General features: G+C 44.5%; 4 protein-coding genes across 4 annotated transcripts; 3 read left to right on the top strand and 1 right to left on the bottom strand.

Annotated features, from left to right (window-relative positions):
• Positions 1–718: 718 nt before the first annotated feature.
• On the top strand, positions 719–3517 carry V865_003828 (uncharacterized protein; the record flags this gene model as incomplete). Its single annotated transcript, XM_066227615.1, has 8 exons — positions 719–751; positions 878–908; positions 991–1079; positions 1174–1377; positions 1455–1601; positions 1672–1697; positions 1778–1862; positions 1937–3517. The coding sequence occupies 8 exons, from the start codon at positions 719–721 to the stop codon at positions 3515–3517; spliced, it is 2196 nt and encodes a 731-aa protein (XP_066083712.1).
• A 291-nt stretch (positions 3518–3808) lies between these two features.
• V865_003827 (uncharacterized protein) lies at positions 3809–5224 on the top strand (the record flags this gene model as incomplete). Its single annotated transcript, XM_066227614.1, has 9 exons — positions 3809–3838; positions 3911–3941; positions 3994–4073; positions 4226–4253; positions 4296–4423; positions 4500–4672; positions 4758–4863; positions 4924–4969; positions 5049–5224. The coding sequence occupies 9 exons, from the start codon at positions 3809–3811 to the stop codon at positions 5222–5224; spliced, it is 798 nt and encodes a 265-aa protein (XP_066083711.1).
• Positions 5225–5855: 631 nt separating this feature from the next.
• V865_003826 (vacuolar-sorting protein SNF7) lies at positions 5856–7036 on the top strand (the record flags this gene model as incomplete). Its single annotated transcript, XM_066227613.1, has 6 exons — positions 5856–6033; positions 6193–6278; positions 6378–6469; positions 6535–6649; positions 6762–6879; positions 6957–7036. 6 exons carry the CDS (start codon positions 5856–5858, stop codon positions 7034–7036), a joined length of 669 nt encoding a protein of 222 aa, XP_066083710.1.
• A 628-nt stretch (positions 7037–7664) lies between these two features.
• Positions 7665–12620, bottom strand: V865_003825 (uncharacterized protein; the record flags this gene model as incomplete). Its single annotated transcript, XM_066227612.1, has 6 exons — positions 7665–10355; positions 10415–10597; positions 10650–10874; positions 10946–11296; positions 11371–12270; positions 12339–12620. The coding sequence occupies 6 exons, from the start codon at positions 12618–12620 to the stop codon at positions 7665–7667; spliced, it is 4632 nt and encodes a 1543-aa protein (XP_066083709.1).
• Between the last annotated feature and the right edge of the window lie 200 nt (positions 12621–12820).

The following is a 12820-nucleotide window of genomic DNA, read 5'->3' as shown; positions in this document are numbered from 1 at the left end:
GATCTATTCGTACAGCGACTGAACCTACACGTCCCAGAGGAGCGAGACGTGGGGATGAGCTGCTGCTGTAGTGGACCAACAGATGTGAGATGTAAACAAACAGATCAACAACTCGTTGAATTGTACCTGACCCTGAAATGAAATGTGATCACGGCTCAGTGATAGCATTCACGGTCAGGCCAAGGCACATCCAAGTAACAAGTTTACGAGAGTGCATCCTTATTTTTTATCTTCAAGTAGCTAGACGCGTTTCGTTTCGTTGCGTTTCGTTTCGTTTCGTTTCGTTTCGTTTTGTCCAGTCTGGGTCTTTGTCTGAGTTTCGGGATATCTTGGACCGCGTCATACATTCGCCATGCATCGATTCATATATCCATCCATACATTACCGTCCATTCCAAATCATTCATTCGTTTTCGCTCAATGAATTAACGAGTAGATCAATGTCTACAGTCAGTATCAGGATGAGACAATTTGAACGACCTGCTCGTACAGAGTATGCCTCGACGCGCACGGACATAAAATATGGCAACGAGGCAGATTTGGAAATGGACTGGATTGATTCGTACTTGACTCGTATGTGTACGAATCCGATATCCGATTCTCTTCTTGTCTCTTCACTGTCTCATATTCGTTTCATTTGGTCTTTCTTCCCTTGACGGAGCCGATTTTCTATCTTGCTCAACGATAGTGTCTTACCTTTCCCCCTCCGCGCCTCTGCGATGAAAGCCTCAGCCGATTACAATGATCTAGAAGTATGTTTGTCCTCCTCATTTCTTTCTTCATCTGACCCTGCTCACACAGATATTCCTGAATCCAACTTGGTGAACTGATCGTGCAATATACTCACCCTTGTTCACGCTACTAACGATGTCTGATAGGTTCGGGTGGAATGTGATGGTACAAGGCTAAGTAAGCGGATTATCCATCCTCGCCCTTGCGCTGCAAGTTGATCACTACTGACCGCCTGACCGACCATTGACCAATCGAATAGACGAGTATCATCAAACGTTCGAAGAGAAGGGACGTCATCAACCTCCTATCTACAAGGGTTATCTGGAAATTGGTGATTCAACAAATTCGGTATGTCCTTCATATCTCAATACATGTGAAATTCTAGACTCGCTGATACTTCTTGGCTATGTCCGTATGGTATATCTAATTCCATATCATTTAGAAATATACCTTTCACGTCAAAAACAACTCGATTACGAAATGGCTTGATTCCTTGTTGTCCAATATCGAAGTTGACAATTACCTATTATGTACCGCCTATCTACATCCGGAAGAAGGGTACGAGGTATCTCAAAGCCAGGTATATAGATCTGAAGCTGAGAAGAAGGGAAATGGAAAGGTAGTAGAACACGTGCATTCTCAATTGGTGAGCTACCACCACCAACACCACTACCAACACTGAAGCCGTGCTGTACAGCCAGCTGAATTAGTAACGTCACATAGGTTGACGATGAGGAGGAGAATAGCCAGCGAATCGTACTTCTCAACTCTCCGGAAGGGAGTTTGGGTAAAATCGTAATCTCCATATTCAGGGGTTCCTTGAGTGAATGTCGATCGGTGAATAATCAAAATACGAATCACCAGGATATTGTAGGTCGTTTGTTTGCAATGTCAGAAACGCGATCCCTGCGCGCAAGCTCATTGACTGAATGATATGAAGGAAAACGAGATGTACAATGGTTCACCGTAAGATAAACACGTTCCTCATCATACCTTTCGATGAAGTGTCAAATAAGATGCTTACGGTGATTCTGTTTGTATCGTAGGACACTGAATGTGTTTGATCCTTCAAAAATCTGGAGACATTATCCCGAAGATGATGTTGATCCATGGATTCGATTCATGTATACTGTCAGTCGATACCACTATGTCCCTCTTCCCTCTTCCCTTCATGAATATTGCTGATGGATATTGGGTATGTATAGTACGGCACTCGAAAAGCTCTCATAGCCAACCAAGTGGATCTTCCTCCCCTCGTGATCACTCACAAGACGGAAGAAGACCAAATACTTGTCCCTGACTCGACACCGCCTTCACCCTTCGCTTTCACTTCTGACCCCGATCAATATGATATACCTGCGCAACAGTTCGAGAAGATCGATAGTGTTCTTCAGAGTGTGCTTGATATCCTGGATACAGAGAATGGAGCAGACACAATCGCAAATCATGAGATCTCTTCTGGTCTTCAGCTTGAAGAAGAAGGAACAAGTGCTTTGCCAAAGGTTGATCTTCCACAAGATCAGGGAATCGCCGGTACAAAATTGAAGGACCCAGTGGGATCATCTCGAGCTATGATTGGCCCTTCAGATCAGGATCATACTTGTAACGATCGATCATTGAAAATTTCGACACGCACCTCGACCGCTGATCAAGGATCTCGAACTGATAAGATCCAAGCTCAATCTGGTCCTTCGACCTCGACATCCAGAATTCAAGCTGTCCCTCGAGTTTTAAACAGTAGGAATGAATTTGACATAAACTACGTACATAAAGAAGCAAATTCTTCCACTCAAAAAGCTCATCCGCAAGAGCAGGCCAATTCCCCTACCCGCAAACAGATCAACAATCGACATCAATACAACTCACAACCTTCAACCTCATTGCAAGCAGAAGTTAATCGCCAAGATCAATTGGCAAATGGATCAGAGTATACAAAATTACTTGATGCTATCGATAATCCCTCTTCGACAAATTTGACTGAAAAGGAAATTGATTTGTTACTTCGAGCACTTACTGATAATCAAGAATCAATCGCTGATAATACCGGTCGTTCTCATCATTCATACGGATATACTGATATACCTCATGGAAGTAAAGGTAAAGGAAAAGAGAAGATCAACGACCCCAACTCTGACAAAGATACTAACACTAATTATCATTCATCAAACTCCATATCCGTACCTGTATCAAGTTTCGAACGACCTCTTCCTTACGTTTCAGCTAAAGATTACGCTTACCAACCATCTCCAACAATCGAAGAGAACGATATTAACTCGTTAGATTACTTGGCTAAAGAAGGTATAAATGAAGATTTCTTACAAAACCTCTTCAACGCAGATACTTCGCCGAGCGATAGAAGCGAAATAATGCCCAAACGACCCAAAGCGAGATGGGAGACTATCCAATCGTTCAATGCTAGAGAAGAAGATGAAAGATATCGCAGATTACTTGAAGAGAAGGAATCTAGGAAGATAATGCAAGAGCTGGCTAGGAGAAGGAAATTGAATGATAAAGATGTGAAGAGAAGGGAGGGGGAGAGGAGGAAATGGTTGAATGTAGGAAAAGAAAAAGAAGATTGTCATTCGCAAAGATACCATGATGGATCGATAGTTGGACAAAAGGCGCATAGGAAGAGAAGTAGATGTGAGGATGAGGATGAGATTGAAAGGCGAATAGAAGAAAAGAAGAGGAGATTAAGAGAGATGGATAGATTGGACAAGGTACGAAAGGCTGAAGGGAGAGGTAGACGTAAAGAGGAAGCCATCGATCTGACTTTATCTGATTGAGAGTGTGTGCGTGTGTATGTATGTATGTATGTACGAGATGTGAATGTGATACCTTCCCTGTCCACCCTTGTATACGGTAAGAGGATGCGCACAGACAGGTACGATTACAGAATGATGGGTGATCTGTGCGTTACTTTATATCCATCACTACCTCGTCAACAGTCAAGAGGATGGGGCAGGACAGGGGTATTGCTCTCTTGTCTTTCTGTCTTTCTTTCTTTCCTCAATTGTTGTCTCAATGCATCAGCAAGCTCATGTGACACTTTTGTGCTGGTATCACTCATCGGCAGCATGAGGATCAAAGAAGCGAATGGAATATCCGTCAGTACTCAGTCACAGCACTTGAAATCCCGACGAAGCTGACGTGATTGTGTTTCGGCTCTTCCGTGATAGGTATGGCTGTCCGTCGATGGAGAAAAACTAGGTATGTAGTACATAAAGTAGCCTTCCATTTTAGCCCGCTGATGACCAATTAGAGGAGCAAAGAGTGCGAAAAACAGGTGACGAAGACGATCATGTTAGAATGGAATGTTTCGTTTGTCCTAAACCTCATCAGGTGAGTGAGGACTTATCCTTCTCCTACAATGAGACTGTTTCTCTCCCCTTCTCCCTTTTCACCCTGTCCATAAAGACGAGTCACTGTCAGCAATCTTTTCGATTTCTAAGCTGAATCATACATGTGATATCTATGATGGAATGGATGTATAGGAATTCACGATAAACGTTCAATTGGGTCGTCAGAAACCGTGGAAGGGCGATTGAATAGCTGAACCTAAAGTAAACGGTCATGAAATTCATTCTCTACATGTCCGTAAACGATGGCACGTCACTCGTAAATTGTCTACTTTCTATGAAGAAGATGAAGACGGAGAATTGGCGGAATCAAGCTTATCTTTTGGATATATCGTAAGCGCGCTTTCCCACCCGAGGTATGTGAGATCATCTATGTTTGTGCTGACTGTGGTGATGTTCTCTATGGAAGGCTGATCCAGATGATGGGGATGAACCGGTCGAGGGTGATCAATCGAGGGACGCAGAAGATGGAATGATAGTAGTTGAATTATCAAGAGGCGAGATTGAGAGAGTCAGACCTACCAAGAGAAGGATCAGTCAGAGAGTGAATGTCAGGGAAGGAATGGATGGTAGGGGTGATTTGTGAGTGATTTCGATTGATTGGTTACATTCGGAGATACCAGCGTTGAAGGTCGAAGAGGAGAGCTAATTATCGTCAAAACCCTAGAGCAAGTAGAACGAGCCATAAAGCCCAACAGAAAACTGCATATGGCGAGGAGTTCACATATGACCTAGGTGACAGAGAAAGACCATATCTAAAGTTCGTCTTTAAGGTATGTTTGGTCATGCTGCTTCATGTTATGCTTAGTGCCCAATTTGATACCGGAGTGTAGGTACGAAGTCAACGATATCTTATCAATCGTGGTCTGTTGGATCGTAGTGAGTGATCCCGGGACTTGCATGTTCGGTCGAGAGAGATCCGAAACACTTGAGTTTGCTCACCAGACGAATTATGCAGTACCGGCACAACAGCATCCGTCACAAGTATCTCGCACAGTCAGACTCAAAGCTGAACCTGATGAAATTATCGAGAATGAGCCAAGCTCGTCGATAAGAACTGCTTCTGCGCATCATGTTCGCCCCAAACGAGAACCATCCGAAGAACTTGTCGAAACGGAGTTGCCAAACGTTTGAGGCTGGCCGAAGAAGAGATCAAATCGCTCAAGGTAGGCTGTGTATTCATTCCTGAACCTTGAGCTGATATCTGACTGACGAACATTCATCTTCAGGAAATGGTCAGGCAATTGACGCAACATCAGTCCCAAGTCCACATGCAAGGGCGAAGCGTTGGTTATCCTAATCGCAGATGATTTCAGCTTGGCTAAGGTCTATGATGTAGATTTGTAGACTTTCGATTCAGATTGTTGTATATCCATAGATGCTGCTTTCGTTATGCTGGGTGAATGGGACCACAGACCACTATCTATCCATGAGTTCAAAGTTACATATCAGGCAGGGTTTGATGTCTGATGTGATGTGCATTCTGATATCAGGCTCATCTTTACAGGATTGGGTAGAATGAATTTGGTTCCGTTGTATGGCAAGGTTGTAGGCTGGATGACGAACAGTATAAGGTTATGTAGTTTGAGTTTGTTATCATCTCGGTGGCCAAATATATCATCATAGCAGATAGCAAACATCAACTCATCAACTCACTACCACTACCACCTGCACCCGAGAACCAAAGCCATCGATCACTGCGGATCCCACCTATAATCTGTCGACTATTACTCATCTCCCATAAAGTCAACACACCACAAACATCATGTCAGGTTGGATGTCATGGTTCGCAGGGAAGAAAGATACTCGAGAGGGAGCCAGGGATGCCATCGTGGGATTGAGACAGCAATTACTGATGTTGGAGAAGAAGGAGGAACATCTGAATAAGAAGATCGAAGAGGAGATGAAGAAGGCTAAAGCGAATGCTACGTCCAATAAGCGATGTGAGTGGTTTGTTCACTGCCTTCCTCTTTAACGTGAAAGTAGGAATAATGCTGGTACACCATGAAGTGCCATGCATCAATCGGATGGATCATGTATGATAATGATCTGTTTAAGAGGGAATGCTGATGCTGGATGATACAATATCTCATACTTGATAGTGGCAATGGCTGCGTTGAGACAAAAGAAAGCGCATGAGAATGAGCTGGATAGAATCGCTGGCACGAGATTGACTTTGGAGACTCAAGTGAGTAAAGAAGACTGGTTCCTTATTGCTTTAGACCATGAACAATCATCGTGAATACATTGGTACGTGACATTTGCTGACCACATTGTTTGTCACCAGGTCAACGCTATAGAATCAGCCAACTTGAATGCCGAAACCATGGTAGCCATGAAGAAAGGTGCCGATGCTCTTAAAGGTATTCATAGTAATCTGTACGTATTTGTCTGTCCTCCAAATCACTAGAAGCTTTAGGGCTAATGGTCGATTTGCGACGCAGCACCGCCGAGGGAGTTGACGCTACGATGGACAAGATCAGAGAACAGATGGATCTCACAAATGAAATTTCGGATGCTATCTCCAATCCTGTTGGCATGGGTATAGTACTTGATGAGGTGAGTTCGATATTCGATATACAATGCAATCGTCGGGATTGGACTTGAATCCTATCTGTCAATGAGACATGAGAAAACATATAGCTCACTGACGGGTTCACCTCCCATCCAGGATGACCTCAAAGAAGAACTCGAAGCATTGGAGCAAGAACAATTGGATGACAGACTCGCAGGTGCAGATAGAGTACCAAGTCATATCCCAACGTCGCCCGTGGGTCAAACTGCAGGACGTAAGTCATTAGCCATAGCTGTACTGTTTCATTGTACATAAACCATTAGCTGATGGTTTTCGGTTCTGATTGTATAGGCGTTAACAATACTGCTCAAGCGGAAGAGGATGATGAAGAAGCTCAGTTACGTCAATTACAAGCTGAATTGGCTATGTAATGTAGCTATCAGCTGAAGATTTGCTATACAATCCCATTTCATCGACATCGATCTGATCTCACTAACCTCAGTTGAGGTCGAGTTTCACAATAACAATAATCAGATGTCAGTGTTTCAAACATACATATATAACCTTATACTATTCTATACCATCATCCTCTTAACCCTCGGGCTAAGGAATCCCTCATCGAACGAAATATGTTGTTCTTTCTTCCCTTCTCGCTCCATCCAAATCACAATTCCACAGACAGTCTACCTTTCTTTCTTTAGGTTCGCATCCAGCTATCACATTAGTTCTAGTCTTTTTCTTTCCTCCCTGATTGAGTTTAATCATGTCATCACCCTTAGGTATATATGGGAATGTAACAATATATGAGATACAGTTGTTGTGATGTTTGTCTCGTGTCTTTTCGCTTTCTCCCGCTGTTTGGACCACAATACAATGCAGAACGGAAGTATGGTTCAGTGATTGTGACTGTGTTTGACTTCTGTTTATTCATATGAACAAAATCTCTGGCAATACAACATAATAACTACATATCCTTTTCGAACCATCAAGTAACTTTCAATACTTATCTTGAATAGCAGACCGATTCCCAAAATACCAAAAATATATGGTCAATTCAACTTATTCAACTTTCCTATGCCCTATCCCTGGCCCCGTTGCGGTCCCAGTGATAGTCCGCGTGTTAGGTGTAGGAGTGGTATTATGATTAGATATAGGTGGTGGGGGAGGGTTCAAAGGAAACGTATTTGAGATTGATCTTCTTGCTTGTTGTGTAGACGTAGGTGTAGATAATCCAAATCCAATAGTTGTACTCTCTTTACGCGTGGAACTAACTCCAATATTCCTTGATTCCTTTCCGTCCTGTCTGTCTAAGTTATTAAGATATATTATTCCTAACCTATTCCCAAATCCACCTATAATCGCTCCTCCTCCTCCTCCTCCTCCTCCTCCTCCTCCTCCTCCTCCTGGGTCTTGCAATATACCAAACTGGTTAATCTGGACATAACCTAATTTATCAAATGTAGGTACTGATAAACTTTTCCTTCCTGGACCTGTTCTTGTCCTCGAACCATGTTCTAAATCGGTATAAGTCTCGAAAGAGGGAAAAGAGAAAGAGAATGAAGCTCGTCCGTTTAAACTATTTATTCTTTCCATTCTCCTTTCCCTCATTCCCATTTCCATCCCTAACAGTTCTGATGAGGTCATATGGGCAATACTTGATTTTTCAATCAACTCTTCGAATGCTGTTGAATGAACGACCAAACAAGATCCATTCCATAATTCGTTTTTTAGATCCAAAGAAAAGATGGAAAATTGTGAATCATCAATTAAACCAAATTTGACTTTTCTCATTCCTACCAAACGATCATTCACAATCTCCCAATTAATACCTTCATCATACCTGTCTCCTTCTCTGTTTGTATCGGTTATGATGATTGATCCAAGCGATTGAATCTCAAATTCACCGGCAGGTGAAATACCATTAGATCCACCTCCCGATACGGAGCTCGAATTTCGATCCATTGGAGAGATCAATCCATTGACCGTGTCATCGGGTTTATGTAAATTAGATAATCTTCTTGCTCCTCCATGAGATGATAAAGGGAATTCCCCATTAGATGGTAAAGATAATAACGAAGGTGATTTACGAGGCGATGTATTACCGGGCGAATAACGCTTCTGGATCCATAAAGGAGGTACTACCAATCCTTGATCACCACCACCATTCTTGAATCGAGTAGGCGATGGTCGTGTGTTTTCATCTAAAGATGATCTTGCTCGAGACGATGCCGAAGCGGAACATCTACAAAATGAATTATTCGATATCCTCGGCGAGACCCTGTCAATACATATTTGAGTGTTGCTTGATGATATTACCAAATATCCGTCTGTAGTTATCGTATTGCATCCTACACATCTCATTGAAGGTGGTTTGACCAACCGGATCTTCCTGATAAGTTCTCCGGGGCTAGAAGGCGATATGGACACAAGTTGACCGATAATCTCGTCGATCATTTCGATAGACCCCGATTGATGTCCCACAGCCCATAAACCAGGTAAAGCAGGATCGGGTAACGATACAGCTGTTATTTTATCTTCACTATTTTCCGATATGAGAATCGGAAACCAGCCTGATGAGGTGTTACGATACACTCGAACAATCCGAGGTGAAAGCATGAGTATATTAAGAATGCCTTCGGCTCGGATGAAAGTCGTACGAGTGGGTATATCGAGCTGATCAGGCTGGATAATCGGTATCGGAGACGAGTCAACACCGAGAGATAAGACACACCCGTTAATGAGGGCCACCAGTGTTGTCGGACCTGTGACTGAGGGTTTGCTGGACGACCTGGTCGGCGTGATGGTGAAGGGATCTTCTTTCCTTTCGTGCGTTGGGGAATCATCAAATGCCATACTAGCAATTCTGGATCTTCCCATGAAGGGACTATCGATTCTTCTCGCATCAAGTGGAATTATCTGACCGTCATTCGGAATTTCCCAGATTTGTATCAACCCATTGATCGTACAGATCCCGACATACCTCCCATCATCACCTATTGAAGAGGCCACGATGGGATCTTCAGGATCTAAAGTTTTACTCGAGAGCATCTCCCTCGTTCCGCTCCCATCATTTGACTCGCTGAATCTCCATAGGCAGATGGTATTATCTATGCCCACTGTAAGAGCTATCAAGCCATCCGGAGAGGTCGATATCAAATAGATATCACTCTCATGACTACACGGTAGCATGTTGGCTTTCAGACTCTCCAAAAGGGGGTTCTCGAGATACCCATTCGGTGAGGAGTCGGTTTCGTTTCCTTGTTGTTGCTCGTCAACTCTTCCTAACCTATCTCGTTGAGCGTCAAGCAAATCGGCATCTTTAAGCAGATATAACAAAAGAGCATACAGGGCTCCCGCCGTGATTGCTTGAGGCAGAATTACCACTTTGAACAAGTAGAACAACGGTCTCAGTCGAGGAAGAAGTAATCTGGATGTTGGTAAGGATAATTTCCGTATATCTGCCGGTCGCATAGAATGTCCCGAGCGAGGTAAGACCAAGATAGACGCAGGAGGCACGAAGATCTTTATGTATGACCAGCCGAGAGGGTTGAGGGAACGCCATAGTCTTTCGGCGGGGTTGAGATTGAATAGATCGGTCGATTTGGTGATGAAGGGAGTGGGAGTAGCAAGCAGAGATGTCGTGGTGCTGGGACCGGAAGTAGGCGTGTATCCGTACAGACTGGCAGTTGTGTTCAAGGAAGTGCGATGTCGCTCCGTAAGCCAATACAGCATACCGACTGTCATAAGCAGCTGCAAATCACCATCGTTAGCTTGATTGATGTAGGGTTTACGGGATTAGCCAAGCTTACCAAAACGAGACTTCCACTTTTGGTTGTCCTTGCGCGCAAAAGTTTCCGCCAGTTGAATCCACTTTGTTTGCCTTCCGCAGGGTCATCCGAATTGGGTTCTTGGTGAACGGGAGAAGCAGGCGGCCCTCCGTTCGACGCAAGAACATCGGCCAATTCCAACCTTTGGGCATCAATGGACAAGACCTGATTGACACGATCAGCTTGTACTCCTACCTACAGATTGACAGGCACTTACCGTCAAGAAGAAAGTGTGAAGCATGAACCAATCTGTGATGATGACCACCGCTGCGAAGAGACAAAATTCTCTAACCGGTTGTAAATTCACACAAAGCCATACTACTCCCAATACCAACAGATCGGTCAGTGAGGTAAGAGCGATGGTAGTTCCGACTTTCGATAGACCGAGACCTATCCTGACGGGGACTGAGTGCGTAAATGGGATTGAGAATATCGCTTTTGTCTATTCGATTCAACGCATATTAGTCTGGTGATCTGATGACATATTGGTCGAGGGGGAAGTTGTACACATACCAGGGTAGACATGTTCTCAGCACCCACGACAACGATGACGAAAGGTAAGACATAAGTAGGTAGACTGCTCTGTTTCATCGAAGCTCCCCACCCATTCCAACCGAGTAAAGCTAACACGCTGAAACTCATGACGGAGGAACAGCACAACTGGACTACACCAGTAAAAGCCAGACCGAATCGTGAATGCACTTTGGAGGCATTAGATAGCTGGGCAATCAACGTAGTGAATAGGATAGCGTAGAGGATGAGCACGATCCTAGGAGGCGAGGCAGAAAGTGTTTCAGGATGCCGAGCGACATAAGGGTGACCAGACGAAACACTTTGATCGGTTATTTGTGAAGACGAGGTGTACTAGAGATGAACAAATCAGATCAGTGGATGATCATGACAATCGATGTGGGACCGCTTGCTGCATTGGCGCTCACCGAAAGATACCATTGACCTGTCTGATCCATATCGACAGAATTCGACCTTCGAGCCTCAGTGAACACCTCTCCATCCAGTTTACCCGCAACGACATCCATAGTCTCCTGCCAACGGTATTCGAAATCGACTGTGGAGTTTTGAGGTACGTGGAAGAGGACACCAAAGCTATGATAAAAGTTTCCCACATTCGATGTCCATGCGTAAGAATTTGGATCGGTAGTGACTTGAGGCAGCATTTCAGTATGAGATGCCAAAGACGACAGTGAGGTCTGAGTATCGTTGCTTATCGGAGCGTCGTGATCTGGTGAAAGGATGTAGCATGGTCCCGTGGAATCGACCGCTTCTCCCTCTGCGCCTTCCAATTGCCTCACACATCTTTCTCCGCTGGATTTGTATCTCTGCTCCCATTCTTCCGCTACATCCCTTACTAAATTCAACAAGATATGGTCCCTTTCTTCCCATGGCCGCTCTCCAGCTTCTGCGTCCCTATCAAGTACATCTTCTACGTCGGCCCAAGCAACCCTCATTATTCGAACTTCTTCGTCTTGCGAAAGCTGCTCTTTGGCTCCGTCAGGTAGAGCTCTACTAAGGCCCCAGCCATGATCATCTGTCTCATCTTGACCTGTATCCCTGCCCCACCATCCTGCCCATGTAAGTCTGGGTAGTAATGGTGGAGGATAGGGGAAGAAGCTGTCCAGGACGGGCGTACTAAGTAGAGATAATGGATGTTCCCGTTGATTCCGACGATAGGTCGAAGGTCCAGCTTCTCCCTGTAGGGGCAGACGATGTGAAGGCGGTGAAGGTGGGTGTAGTGGTGGGAATCGCTTTTGTAAGTACAAAGCCAGGGAAGGGTAGAAAAGGTTGGTCATCACTAGACAATCGATAAGTAGAGTTCGTATCTGTGCGATCATATCAGCTTGACCATCTCGCGTAGAGGATAAGAGTAGATTAGTATAAGACTACTCACCTGATTCCTCGCACAATGTTCACCAAATCTTCTGAATGCCTCTGTCACTATCCCCCGTCTCCATCTCAATAGCCTTCTACCTTTTTTCTCTCCATCACGTCTCTTTCTCCTCTTGGGTCTGGTAGTAGACGGTGTATATGCTGTTTGAGGGGGATACGTAGCTGGCTGTTTATCGTGTCTGTGACGCACGTCTGAGTGCAGTGACCGGGATCCCAAGTGAGCTGTGGAAGTCGAGGCGATGGGAGTTAGAGCTGGAGGAGGTGAAGGACCGGGTCGAGACATGTCCGTCCGTTGTTTCGGTACGAGTACCAGAGGTACTATATATGGGTGAGAAAAGGGATGATTGGTATCTCGGTCGTGATTAGACTTGCATTGTTCAGTCAAGGTCGCTCGTGCTCGAGAGGTATAGGGAGGTGGAGGCCGACACTGAGGATATGTCTAGCCGTGTTGAAGAGGTGGTGTGGTATGACACGATGATGCAA

The sequence above is a fragment of the Kwoniella europaea genome, chromosome 1 (assembly GCF_036810445.1).
Source record: "Kwoniella europaea PYCC6329 chromosome 1, complete sequence".
Lineage (NCBI taxonomy): Eukaryota > Fungi > Basidiomycota > Tremellomycetes > Tremellales > Cryptococcaceae > Kwoniella > Kwoniella europaea.
The sequence above is the reverse complement of the archived record's forward strand: the minus strand, read 5'-3'. Positions and strand labels throughout refer to the sequence as shown.